General features: G+C 42.3%; 1 protein-coding gene across 12 annotated transcripts in view; it reads right to left on the bottom strand.

The window, feature by feature from the left end:
* The window catches only part of ARHGEF7 (Rho guanine nucleotide exchange factor 7), a 190,833-nt gene that overhangs the window by 135,155 nt on the left and 40,966 nt on the right, over positions 1-14,712 (bottom strand). For 4 of the 12 annotated variants that reach the window (XM_058438074.1, XM_058438073.1, XM_058438075.1 and 1 more), the window contains exon 3: positions 11,445-11,507. The exons of the other annotated variants lie outside the window; for them this stretch is intronic. In XM_058438074.1, coding sequence (XP_058294057.1) covers positions 11,445-11,507 — 63 coding nt within the window. The remainder of the gene's footprint in view (positions 1-11,444; positions 11,508-14,712) is intronic. 12 annotated transcript variants of the gene reach the window in all.

Raw genomic sequence — 14,712 nt, 5'->3', positions numbered from 1 at the left:
TGATGCTCTCTGCCACTGCCTTGGGCCATTCAGGCTGCTCTAAGAAAATACCATAACCTGGGCGGCTCATAAGCCACAGAAACGTATTCTCACAGTTCTGGAACTGGGAAGTCCAAGATCAAGGCACGGACTGATTCAGTATTTGGTGAAGGCCTGTTTCTTCACAGCTGAACTCACTGCAAACTCACATAGCACAGAGCAGAGGTCTCTCTCTGGAGGCCTCTTTTATATGAGCACTAACCCCATTCATGAGCCTACTCACCTCTGAAGGCCCCATCTCCTAATACTGTCACCTTGGGGGTTAGAATTTCAACACGGGAATCTGGGGAGGAGACACAAACATTCAGACCATGGCAGCCACAGAAGACCTTTGTTTTCAGAGGCTCATTGACTCCTCTCTTCCTTTTTCTCTTGAAATCAAACTTTAACAGCTTTCCCCAATTAGAAAACCATTCACAAAGCTAACTTCAAAGATCAGGCCGGGCGCGGTGGCTCACGCTTGTAATCCCAGCACTTTGGGAGGCCGAGGCGGGCGGATCACGAGGTCAGGAGATCGAGACCACAGTGAAACCCCGTCTCTACTAAAAAATACAAAAAATTAGCTGGGCGTGGTGGCGGGCGCCTGTAGTCCCAGCTACTCGGAGAGGCTGAGGCAGGAGAATGGCGTGAACCCGGGAGGCGGAGCTTGCAGTGAGCCGAGATTGCGCCACTGCACTCCAGCCTGGGCGACAGAGCGAGACTCCGTCTCAAAAAAAAAAAAAAAAAAAGATCACACTGATGTTTACTCCATCACGTAAAAACTGCTCATGCAAACTGAACACATACACAATGAGCCAACTTCCTCAACTAAAAGAGCAAAGCGTGAAGGGGAAGGACTTGTAGATTCAAGTATGTAACCTGGAGCAATATTAAAGTGTAACTCTATAAACAAAGTGAAATTATTTTTAATGCTTTTCAGTCTGTTTTTTTTAATTCGCTTTCAAAGACTGTCACCAACGAGCCTCATCCAGCACTGAGCAGCCACACTCTGTTCAGACACCTGTACCGCTACACACACAGCTCCCAAGCTACGCTTGGCTACAACCAAAACCCAATACCTCAAATCTTTATGGTAACAACAGTGCCAGCTCACACAGTTTAAAATATCTTAGCCTCCTCATCACAAACAAAATGTTGTGGAAAAAACCGTACCTTCTTTAGGCTAATTCCATTTGGTTATACAGAGTCCTGAACAAAAGTAACTCTAGGAGTGCATTGGTGAGCTTAAGCTTAAAGTAAAAGCCAGTTCTTTCATTTGTGTTCAAGCCCTTGTTTAACAGATTTCAAACAATAATTTTAAAAAAAGAAAATCCAGTGCACACAAAATTCTTAGTTCCCTATTTTATGATGGATATTTGGTATGCATGCATTTTTCTTATGAACACAAACAATAGAAAAAGGATAAAATGCTTTTAAAAATTAAAGATAACCACTGCTGCTTTTTATATCTGCAACAGAAAAGACAGACCGATTATCTGTTATCTGCCATAAATGAAATTCCCAAATCAAACTTCTTGTCCCAAGTACCCAACAAGCAGGTCTCCCGTTTTTACCTCACACAGCAGCAGGCTCTGCTTCCAGTGGCCTGGGCACCATCAGTCGTCAGAGTTCTCCAAAGTCCTCCCAGAGTGGAGCCAGACCCTTGGGGCGGCCACCATCATCTCCCAACAAGGAACCTTCTACAACCTTCCAGAAAGTGAATCTGGCCTAAGGGTAACACACAGCACTTTCCCCGACCACTCAACACTGCATTCAGTAAAGGCAGGAAGACTTGAGTGAGCAGCCTTGGGCAAAGCCACTGATAACACCAGTAACATGATCAATTCTCACCCAGCTTCCCTACATAAGACATAAAATAGGAAGGAATTCCAGGGAGGAGGAAGAAAATGGTCAACAGAAGAGCAATTCTGACATCCATGTTTGGTCTTCCTCAGAAGATTGACTGACTACGCCAGGCATGGTGGCTCACGCCTGTAATTCCAGCGCTTTGGGAGGCCAAGGCGGGTAGATCACTTAAGGCCAAGAGTTCAAGACCAGCCTGGCCAACATGGCAAGACCTCGTCTCTACTAAAAATACGAAAATTAGCCAGGCATGGTGGCGCAGGCCTGTAATCCCAGCTACTCGAGAGGCTGAGGCATGAGAACTGCTTGAACCCAGGAGGTGGAGGTTACAGTGGGCTGAGATCACACCACTGCACTCCAGCAGGGAGAACAGAGCAACACTCTGTCTCCAAAAAAAGACGAAGAAGAGTGGCTAGCTTGTACCACATTGGCTGTGAGAGCAAATCCTAAAGCGTCACATCTGCAGAGGGGCCTTCTCTGACGACCCAGTCTAAGTCAGCACTCAGGCGCTCTCTCACCTCATCCCCCAATATCCCGCAGTTGTTGCGCATGACAGTTTTATTTGTTCACACACTCATTCCTTTGCGTAAGTGTTTCCCCAACTAGAATTACACTCCCTAAGAGCAGGGCCCCTCCTCCCTTACTCACCAAGCCACCTCGGTGTCTAGCAAACAGAGGTGATCACTAAATGTTCATTAATTTAACAGCATAAATATATTTTACAGTAAGAATGATGAATCCAAAGTTAAAAATATAATTCCACCAAAATTCTTCCAATAATGTCTCATAAGCAAGGTCCTGGTTACCAATGCAAGGACCAGGAAGAAGCCTCTGGCTGATGTGGCTTGGTTCTGTGTCCCCACCCAAATCTCATGTCGAAGCGTAATCCCCAATGTTGGAAGTGGGGCCTGGTGGGAGGTGACTGGATCGGGAGGGGCCGATTTCCCCTTGGTGCTGTTCTGGTGATGATGAGTGTGTGCTGGTGAGATATGGTTGTTTCAAGGTGTGTGGCACCTCCTCACTCTCTTGCTCCTGCTCCGGCCAGTTAAGACGAGCCTGCTTCCCCTTTGCCTTCCACCACAATTGTAAGTTTCCTGAGGCCTCTCCAGAAACAGGGCAGATGACAACATCATGCTTCCTGTATACCCTGTAGAACCATGAGCCCATTAAACCTCTTTTCTTTATAAATTACCCAGTCTCAGGTATTTATAGCCATGTGAGAACAGACTAATACAGTGGCAATAACGACCTCTGCAATTCTCTCCTAACACACGACTTTCTTCTCTTCCCAACAATGCCAAGTGACTTTTTTAAGGATTAAATAAACTAGTACATGTTAAATGGATTTGCCTCTGCCTGGCACATCCCCACAGTAAGCATCCCCAAACTTAACCACTACTATTGTCATTATTTGTTACCTAAGCCAACTTCCCAAATTACTGAACACCAAAAAGTTCAGAACTACTGATTAAGAGAGAAATGATAAGGTCTGCTTCAAATTGTGAATAGTGAGTTGCTGTCTGCATCGTCTCTGGCACAGGCACCAAAGAATATATTACAGAAGCAATGGCGCCTCCCCTCCTCATGTCGTCCAAAACTCCTGGCTTCCATAAACACTTTACTGGCGATCAGTCATCAAGGAACCTATTCTCTCAACACAGCATCACTTTCTTGGAGTTAACATATCAAAACTACAAAAGTATGCCATGTTTACATCTTTAATATTTCCCTTTGTTTAGTTCAAAAATCATCTCTCAAGCTTCAAAAAATTAAACTCAAGTTTTGAGATTCTGTGATTTTTGTTCTGGGGGTGAGAATGGACAATTTACTGAAACCCTTTCATAACCTTCAAAACTGTATAATCTATAAGGATATCCCATTTCAATCATTACCTTTCAAGACTGAATCTGAACAATTCTTGCCTATTTTATCCACCTCTATGCAGAAACCCTGGTATTTCCCTGTTAATATTCCAAGTTCTTGGAACATTCTGAGAACACAAAGACACGGAAGGAAAAGTGTCAACGCTCCACTCCTGTTTATCCTCAAGGCAGCATGAAGAGCTTGAAGAAATCTGCAGGAGGTGGGGACTCTGAGCCTGGAATGGCAACAGCTGCTTGGGTGGCTGCGCAGGCCTGGAGGGGACCCACACCCCTGCCCAGTGGGGCCTCACAAAGCTGTCGCACACCACAGAGACAGAATAGATGAGACCAAGCGGGAGAGTGGCAGAGGCAGAGAAGCAGGCACAGGTGAGGGCTAGCACCTTCCATCAGCTACCCTGGCCATCTCAGCCCTGACAGTCTCCCTATGACCTGGACGAGAGAGGAAAAACCTAGGTAAGCCAGGACCCTCTCCTCAGGCTCCTGGTGCCCAACTCCTCAAGAGGCAAACTGAGCAGAAGGAAATCACTCTGCCAAGGAGGGAACATTCTCGAGGCTGGACAGTCGCCCTGTTCTCCTACCAGAACTCCACAGAATCCACACTGTCACACCAAGAAGGTTCAGTTTTACTGTTCAAGTGTCCTGTGAGGAAGGGGTGGCTCTGGCGTTCTGTCCTCTGGAAAGTGCCTTATGTAGCTGTCTCGCTCTGGTGTGCTGCCCACCACAGTGGTGCCCACAGGAAAGGCACTACATTCTCAGTGGAAAGAGGCAAACTGCACAAGAGCATTCCTAGTATGGCCTCAGTTCCTGAAAAAGAGTCCGTGTGTGCCACAGCATTCAACAGTGACTCCTGCTGGAAGCAAGGTTAGGGTGTTTAAGAGGGAGAGAAAAGAGTGGATGTTTCTTTCCCTTTACGTGTGCCTGTAACACTCTGTTTGCTCAGAATGCACACATGTCATTTATAACTAAGAAAAAACATTGGCTAAAACAACTAACATTGCCCCAAGGGATCTCATGTCACACATGCAGGGCAAAGACTGATTCTCCCGAACTGGGGGACAGGAGTGATACAAGGAGATTAATAGAGCTACACCCTCATCTTAGACGGTTATTAACTAAAACTGATAAGAAACAACAGTGCCAGGATACAATATGGAAAGGAGGAAGTAAAGACCAAGAAGAAACACCAGCTGAGAGTGTGTTTCTGGGATAAGGAGAGTGCGGGAGGACTGTGTTTCCTTTTGAGGCTCTAAGTATCATTTATCTTTTAAGCTATGTACAAGTCTTATTGGATAAAAGAAATATAAAATACAACTTGATGACAAGTCCTCAGCTTCTTCTAAGCTCACATACAAAAAGCCCAGAGATCACATCTTTGCCAACTTTCATGCTACATGACCACAAACCTATTTTTGCATGGTGCTTCTCTGTGATTTTCTGATGATAAAGAGGACCTAAGTACCCTCACACTGAATGACTGCTGTGGATACACCTGACCCAAGGACAAACCAACCGTTTACTCAGGTGGTTACAGCTTGGCCAGGAAATGAGCAACCTCAGTACGCACGTCTAGTGGGCCTAAAATGTTCCGGGACTAACACCTCCTCACTTCCTCCCCCAGCCCTTCACCAGGTATTCCTTCATCCTCTTTGAGGCATGGATGTCCTCCTCCCCACAGCACCTGCCCACAATATGTGTTTAAGACACTCTTCCACATGACACAGACTAACAGGAACATCACTCTACACAATCAGAACCTGCTTGTGCAGAAGTCTGAGGCTGATATCCCAGCCCAGGATGCATCCCTGAAGTCCAGACCTGATCTTCACTAAGGCATCTCACAGGTATCCTGACGGAGCATGTCTGAAGCTGAGTGCCCACATCTGGCCCTGCCAGACTTCCCCATCCCAAAGACAACTTCTTCTAACTGCTCGGGCCAAACCCTCGGTCCTCCTTGACTCCTCTCCTGCATACCCCATCTGGTCCATCTGTAAATCATCTCATCTCTACCCTCTTGATAAAACTAGAATTCAATCTCTCCTGCTACCTATGCTGACGGGACTGTGGTTCGAGCCACCATCACCTGGGAGGTCACCTGGATTGCTGCCATCCTGCCCTCTTTGGTTTCCGTGCTTTTGCCCTTGAGTCTTTCAGTCTATATTCAAAACAGCAGCCAAAATGATCCTGTTAAAACTTACATCACATCCCTTCTCCCCTCTGCCCAAATACCCCCAGAGGCTCCATATCACTCACAGGAAAAGACAGGACCTACAGGACCACCTGATCTCGCTCCCCATGACTCCCTGGCCTCACTTCCTATTATTCCCCATCTCTTCCAAGAGTCATGGGTTTCATTCGAAGACATTAGGTAAAATCAGAGTCAGGAGGAAAATGACCAAAATCAGCCTTGCGTTTCAGAAAAAACAGTCTGCAGAAAGGCAAGGATAGACAGGCCAGGGGCTGCTGCAGTGATCCAGGTGAGGGATGTGGACAGCCTGGGCTAATGGTGGTGGGCAAAGAGAAAAGTCAAGATGCTGGGGTCAGTAAAAGGAAGATGAACCAGATGATTAATGTCAGGGAGTGGGGACTCCAACTGCCAGAGGCTTTCCTGGAGGCTGGTCTTTAAGGCCACTCTACCACCATTGTTCTCCCCAGCCCTAATCTCACCCTTTAATCTATAAAATATCCCTCTCAAACCATCTAGTTCAATCAGCCAAGTATGAAGAACCTCAGGGACAACTAATTTCCATTTGAGTCTCATGAGAACTTACACAGATGAGGCCATCCACTCTGGATTCTATTTGCTAGAAAATGAGAGACTAAGCAGAGCTGACCACTGAATCCCTCTCTCGTGCCAACAACTCAGGAGCACGAAGCTCTCAGCTGCACCGCTGTGCGGGACACTTCTTTCTGCCTCTACCCTGGCTATACTCAGTTGGTTCAACAGACTACAGGTAATTAAGACCAAATTCACAATTGCTTTATCAACGGGAATGGATGCAGATAAACAAACCAGAAGGCTTGTTCTCCAAGCCTTCTGGTTGTGGGTAGAAGAGAGTACACAGAAACTTAGTATTTTCACATTAGGCAAAACTCAACTGCATTGTCACGGTGGTAAAACAGCCTCGCTACTTTACTGCATGTGTTAAGTGCTGCCAGTACTTGCGGAACAACTAGCTGAGATACGAGTGACGCAACTCTTGGGTGAGACCAACTGCCCAGCTGCACTGGACTTACGCGGCTGCCTACATGGGCCAGGCATGAACACCTACTAAGGGATCTGTGTCCCATGTCAAGGGCCAAAAAGGGAGAGCAGAATCTGGGGCTAAGTCCTATTATTAAACTGGTAGCTCATCTAGAAAGTAGCTGCATCACTGACTCACACAAGTCAGGCTTTGAAGGAACCTTACAAGTATACAGTCCCAGTGCTCATCCTCTGGCTAGTTAGACGTAATGTGAGTAGAAAGTTCTCTCCAATTCCTCGGAGAGGCTCTTCCCCTCCACTCAACCCCAGCGTGTTCTCTGATCGGTAAGTTCAAGCTGACTTCGACTTCCCATCCTTTTATCATCCCAACACTGGAGAGGATGGCTTTCCCAAAAGGATCCTTTAGAAAAACAAAACCCACGGCCAATATTATCACGGGTCCTTATCACTGACAGGTAAAATGGTGGCCGTTTTGGAAGCTGTGGCAATTTTTAATGCATGAGAGACAACAAATTATCTTAACTTCCTATCAGGAGGAAGTACTTTAAGCAATTTTTTAGTAGCAGGGATTGTTGAGGGTTATTCTTATCCCACTTCCACTTGCTTGGGGTCAGGGAGGCAATCGTGTGAGGAAAAGGATGATAACAACTTGAGACAGCTACTTTTAGACTGGGTTAACACACACTTCACAATGGGGCCTAGGCCATAACAAGCACTCAGAAAATGCTGCTTAATCCTGTTATTGATCACAGACCTCTAAGAACAACAACAGCAGGCTGGACCAAGTACACAATTGCAGGGTCCAGCACGAATTGGAAATGCAAAGCTCCTTGTCAAAAAATTCTTAAGAGTTTCTGATGGCAACAGCAGAGCATGAAACCAAGCACAGGGTCCTGTGTGGCAACACTAGTCGCACACCCATGAGGCAGGCAAGGTAAGTTCTCCATATCAGCCAAACCATATCAGTCAGCATGCTTAACCTGAACTCCTTTCGAAGTCTCTCGGCTGTAAAGTGAGAAAATGAAAACCTGCCCTCTCACCTTTGCAGACAGTCTCAAGATGCATTTACAGCCAGAACTCCAGCTTGTACAGAGCGGCCCAAGAATGTCCCACCCAGTGCCATGCGAGGTTACTTGTGCAACAGCTGATAACACTGCAAATTTCTAGGGTTTTCAACTCTTATTTCCAATTCTAGCAGCTTTTCTTTCACATCCTCTTTCAAAAGTCCAATGCAGGAAATGTTGACTGCCTTACATTTATTTTAGTTTGCAATATCCCCAGAAATGTAAAGCACTGCGGAAGATATAAGATAGAAAAGCCAAAATGTTTATCCATAACAAGTTTTCCATCTTCCTAAGGGAAAGAAAATATATAACAGATTCAAGACAGCTGTCCACAAGACATCCATAGGGCAGGAAGGAGTACTCTCATGTACTGCTACTGGCAAAAGTTCTCTGGAAGCTGTACGGTAGCAGGTGTTCGAAGCCTTTGAAAGCCCCCACCTTTGGCCTTGCAGTGCCCTATCAGGGAATTTGTTCTACAAAGAAAATCAAGGATTAAGGATGTGGTACAGAAATGTCCATTGCACAGTCCACTGTTCACAATTGTAAAAACTTAGAATCCACCTCTGTATCCAAAAATGAGGATTATTACCAGGAACTAAGAGGCAGCCATTAAAATCAGTAGTAAAACAATTATTTAACATGGGAAAAGACTCACACTGGATCAAATTAAAGCATGTTATAAAACATTACATGTGTCTATGATGTCATGGATATTTTAAAAATATATTTACATATTTGCAATGGTTAAAAAAAAAAATGACCAAAAAAGAAATGCTAATTTTAACACTGGTATCTCTAGATGGTAGCATTATACAGCTTTTCATTTTCTTCTTACATAGCTCTATTTACTGCAGTTTAAAAAATGAATATGGACCCCTGGGTAAAGATTTAAAATATACCATATGGCTCCAACTACACGAAAGAATAATAATGCAAGTGATAATAACAGCTAATGTCTCTTTGGCACCTCCAACTTACCAGGCACTGTTCTAAGAGTTTTGCATGAATTCATGTAATCCTCACGACCGACACAAAGGGCAAACACATGTGACACCCATTTTCCTGATGGCACAGCTGGTGAGTGGCAACACAGGACAGCAACCCAGGAAAGGGGTTGCGGTCAGGCACTACATTCCCTCCCCCTATACCGTCCCCCGAAAAGCAAACACCTGATAATAGTGGGCAGCTATCAGGAGTGAGCAATAACCCTGAATCAAAAAAGGAGAAATCAGCTGAAGATCAAAGTCACAATTACTAGCTGTGAGTGTGCCAAGCTGACCATTTAGCACCCATGCCACAAGCATGCTCTGTGCTACTCAGCATCATGTACACATTCTCAGAAGTGACACAAGTTGGGATCAGAAGTGTTTTGTATTTCAGATTTGGGGATATTTTCATTATACTTATCAGTTGAGCATCCCAAATCCTGAAAATCCAAAACATTCCAATGAGTATTTCCTTTGAGTGTCATGTTGGTGCTCAAAGAGTTTCAGATTTTGGAGCATTTTGGATTTTCAGGTTTGGCATGTACATCAGTCCATGTTCACACTGTTATAAAGACATACCCAAGACTGGGTAATTTATAAAGAAAAGAGGTTTAAATGACTCACAGTTCCACATGGCTGGGGAGGCCACAGGAAACCTACAATCATGGTGAAAGGCACCTCTTCACAAGGCAGCAGGGGAGAGAAGAGTGAGGAGCAAAGGGGGAGGAGCCCCTTATAAAACCATTAGATCTCCTGAGAACTCCCTCGTTATCACAAGAACAGCATGGGGGAAATCACCCCCATGACCCAATCTCCTAGGATTCTACTGGATCCAGCACTATCCAATAGATTTTTTTTCTCTTTGTAGAGATGAGGTTTTCCAAATCTCATCTTGAATTGTAATCCCCATAATCTCCTAGGTCTCTCCTGGAGGTCTCTCCATAGGTCTCTCCCTAGACATGTGGGGATTATGCAGATTACAATTCAAGATGAGATCTGGGTGTGGACACAGCCAAACCATATCAGTCAGCATGCTTAACCTGCATTGTTAAAACATTATTGCCCAAGGTGATCCACAGATTCAATGCAATGTCTACCAAATTTCCAATGGTATTCTTCACAGATATAGAAAAACAATCCTGAAATTCACATGGAAGCACAAAAAAAAAAAAAAAAACAAAAACCCAATAACTAAAGCAATCTTGAGTAAAAAGAACAAAGCTGGAGGCATCACACTACCTGACTTCAAAGTGTATTACCAAGCTATAGCAGCCAAAACAGCATGGCACTAGCATAAAAGCAGACACATAGACCAACAGAACAGAATAGAGAGCTGAGAATTAAACTCACATAATACAGTCAACAGATCTTTGACAAAGGTGCCAAGAACACCCAATGGGGAAAGGACAGTCTTCAACATATGGTGCTGGGAAAATTGGATATCCACATGCAGAAAAATTAAATTGGAACCCTGTCTCATAACACATAAAAAAAATGAACTCAAAATGGACTAAAGACTTAAATGTAAGACCTGAAACTATGAAACTACCAGAAATAAGCACCATAGAAAGCTCCATGACATTGGTCTGGACAATGAGTTCTTGGATATGACCCCAAAAGCACCGAAAACAAAGGCAAAAATAAGATAAATGGGATTTAATCGAACTAAAAAGATTATGCACAGCAAAACAGAATTAAGAGACAACTCACAGAATGGAAAGAAAATATTTGCAAACCATACATCTGATAAGAAGCTAATATCCAAAATATATTTAAAAACTCAGTAACAAAAAAAAACCTGATTAAAAAATGATGAGCAAAGGACCCGAACAGACATTTCTCAAAAGACATACAAATGGCCAACAGATTAGAAAATGTTCAACATCACTAATCATCAGAGAAATGCACATTAAAATCATGAGAGCATCTCACAACTGTAGAATGGCTATTATCAAAAAGATGAAAGGCGACAGGTGTTGGCAAGGATGTGGAGAAAAGATAAGCCTTGCACATTATTGGTGGGAATGTAAATTCCTAAAGCCATTCTGGGAAACAGTACGGAGGTTCCTCAAAAATCTAAAAACAGAATTATCATTTGATCCAGCAATCCCACTACTGGGTACATAGCCAAAGAAACTAAAATCAGTATGTTGAAGAGATGTCTGCACTCCCATTTTCATGGCAGCACTATTCACAACAGCCAAGATATAAAATCAATCTAAGTGTCCACTGAAAGATTAGAGAATAAAGAAAATGTGGGATATATACACAATAGAATACTAGTCAGACTTTTAAAAAAAGGAAATCCTGTTATTTGCAACAACAATGAATGAACCTGGAGAACATTATGCTAAGAGAAAGCAGGGCACAAAAAGACAAATACTGCACGATCTCACCTATATGTAAAGTGTAAAAAAGCTGAACTCACAGAAGCAGACAAGAGAATGGTGGTTACCAGATGCTGAGGAGGCTGGGAAGGAGGGAACAGGAGCTAGACAGGGAAAGGGGAGATGTTAGTCAAAGGGTACAAAATTTCAGTTGGATGGGAGGAATAAATTTTAGTGATTATTGTACAGCAGGTGACTACAGTTAACAATAATGTAAAGTATATTTCAAAATTGCTGAAAGATTCGATTTTAAATGTTCTTACCACAAAGAAATAAGAAGTATGTGAGGTAACGGATATGTTCATTCCCCTGACTTAATCATTCCACAATGCATTCATATACCATAACATAATGATGGTACTCCATAAGTACATGCAACTATTTGTCAATTTAAAAACAAAATATAAGAATTAAAGAAAAGAAACTGCATATGAGGCAAGCTTTATGTGACTAGCTGGTCCACATTTCATGCTCTGTTGATCTGAGAGACCAAAAAACCACCCAAAACTTCCAAGGGTGAGGATGAGAAAAGAGCAGATTTCTGTTCTGAACCACCTGGGCCTTTGGATGCTTTCCACTTCTCCAGAAAACCAGTTAAATAAATGAAGAGCAACTGTGAAACCTGCAGATAATTTTAGTATTAGTTGCTGTGCCAAGGAGCTGGAAAGATCAATTATTAATATATTAGGGTTACCATCCCTATCATATCAAACATAACTATTCCAGAAATGGTCTATGACAAGAAAGAGCTGTGGTTTGCTTACACTTGACAAATTGGCTTTATTCCCTCTTGGCAACTATGAGAATAGGCTCACCCAGTTTCATCTGAAATGTTTTGTTTTCCTTTCAAGTAGTGATGGTAACACTATGAGTCCACAGTCAATTCTTAAGCAAAAAAGCCTCATTAATATCAAACTATCCATCAAGATTACCCTTTTCTATTATGTATGAATATAAGTATCGAGAACAGTAGACATCTTTCTTTCAAACAGAACTAAGTTAAAATCCATAGCTTTATTATAATACTTTTGTTGCTAATATTCCTGAAACCACGTTATTAATGTGAGCTTAATAATGTACCATTTAAACAACTGGAATCTTATATCCTTAACTTTCAGCTCTTGAAATAAAAAACTGGTAAACATGTTACAGGTGTGATGGCTTTAACCAAACACAGCACATGCTACAGGTGTGACGGCTTAAACCAAAAAAGCTTTCTCCTAGGAACATAAAATCTGCTTTTGCCAGTTACATTTCACCTGCTTCCCTAGTTGTCAGATGCCTAATCAGACAATGTTGTATAGGGTGGGAACATCTTGGAAGCTAATTCATTGTGACCTTTTCAGTGAACAAACAAGCATGTGCACACACACACATGCCCACATACACACCCTACAGTAGCTACAACACTTGAATCAGAATTCCACAGTAACACAGCAAAAAACTGGAAACAGAAATCACTCTGAATTTCTCTGTAGCTATTTACCTAAGAAAACGCAAAGAAATGTCCTATCACTTGCTTGGTTTGCCTCAGTAAGTTACTTATCCTCAAGTGAAATTCTACAAGCATCATCATCATCATCTTTTTTTTTTTTTTTGAGATAGAGTTTTGCTCTGTTGTCCAGGCTAGAGGGCAATGGCGTGATTAGTAGAGATGGGGTTTCACCATGTTGGTCATGCTGGTCTCGAACTCCTAACCTAAGGTGATCTACCCGCCTCAGCCTCCCAAAGCGCTAGGATTACAGGCATGAGCCACTGCACCCAGCCAACATCATCATTATTCTTATTAATAATTATTATTTTGGTTGCTTTTGAGATACAAATAGAGAGAAATTGTGTGCCTAGGGTTTTTTTGCCCTAACTGGAAAAAAAAAAAATTTAAGCATGCCAAGTAAAAAAGTTATAAGAAAATGAAGTCATCCAAGTTGCACCGCTTTCCAATACTAATTAAATTTTTTTAATTTTCCAAATTTCAAAGTTTTCCAACTTAAAACCTAGTGCTTCTCAAAGTTTACCAATAAATGCAACTCACACAATATTCCTTTAAAACCAATTTATAAAAATATTTTCATAATCAGAACAATTGGGGGATAATATCTGATTTTCTACAGGTAATTAAGGAGGGCATGCACCAAAACAGCTGACATATTAACCAAGTTTACTTCCTTTTTCCCTTTAACAAATCTTAGCAGAGCTTAAATTGACAGTAAATAAGAATATACACACCAAACACAATCTGTTACAAACACAATTCAGTCTAAACTAACCCCTGGAAGAAAAGCACCTTGACATTTACAACTATAGAACAAAAGCTAATCTAGAATTTAAGCTATCAGTTTTAAGTTTTGTGCCTGTAATTTCAAAACATTTATCAATTCCCCACCTTTCAGAATTTTGTGAAAATGAAATGTGTAAATCCTACAACATATTTCACAAGTGCAAGGCCCTTCCCTCATCACTCCCGAGGCAATTCTTAAACACTGGGAAATTGCTGCACTGTGGCCCGCATGGGAGATGACCAAGTCCTTCAGGGCCCAGCCCTGTCCCTTCACATCACCTTACAAGGCTGGAAGCCAGAGCTGAATGCACACCATACAAAATGACTTCTCAGGGTAACTTCCCAAAAAACACAGTGACTGAACAACTTATCAGGTTTTTCATGTGCTTTTTTCATATTTTCATTTTTATTATCTCCTACGTAATTACAAGGGTGACTCACACTAAGCTTGAAGAATGCTAATATTTGCCTCTTGTTTAAATTTACTGGAAGAGATATTTACTCTTTAAAAATAGCACAAAATAAGTCAAAACTAATTTTTTACTTTAAAATGAAACTCACTTGCTATCAACTACAACCTCAAGCTCATTCTATTAGTAACAAATATTTATTGAAAGCCTATTATGTGCCAAGCACTATTCTAGATGCTTGGGATATGTTACTGAAAACTCTCTTCCAGAGAACCTTCAAATAAACTCTTAATTATAAAAACAATAGTTACCATATGAAATGTCAGCAGCAACCTTTGGAAAACTAAAAACAGTAAGTTTTTAACATTCAATTTACTTTTTTTTTTTTTTTTTTTTTTGAGGGAGTCTTGCTCTGTCACCCAGGCTGGAGTGCAGTGTCAATCTCAGCTCACTGCAACCTCTGCCTCTGGGGTTCAAGGGATTCTCCTGTCTCAGCCTCCCGAGCAACTGGAACTACAGATGTGCACCACCACACCCGGCTAATTTTTGTTTTTGGGTTTGTTTTTGTTTTTTTAAGTAGAGACAGGCTTTCACCATGTTGGCCAGGCTGGTCTCGAACTC

This window comes from Hylobates moloch, unplaced genomic scaffold (assembly GCF_009828535.3).
Source record: "Hylobates moloch isolate HMO894 unplaced genomic scaffold, HMol_V3 SCAFFOLD_4, whole genome shotgun sequence".
Classification (NCBI taxonomy): Eukaryota; Metazoa; Chordata; class Mammalia; order Primates; family Hylobatidae; genus Hylobates; species Hylobates moloch.
The sequence above is the reverse complement of the archived record's forward strand: the minus strand, read 5'-3'. Positions and strand labels throughout refer to the sequence as shown.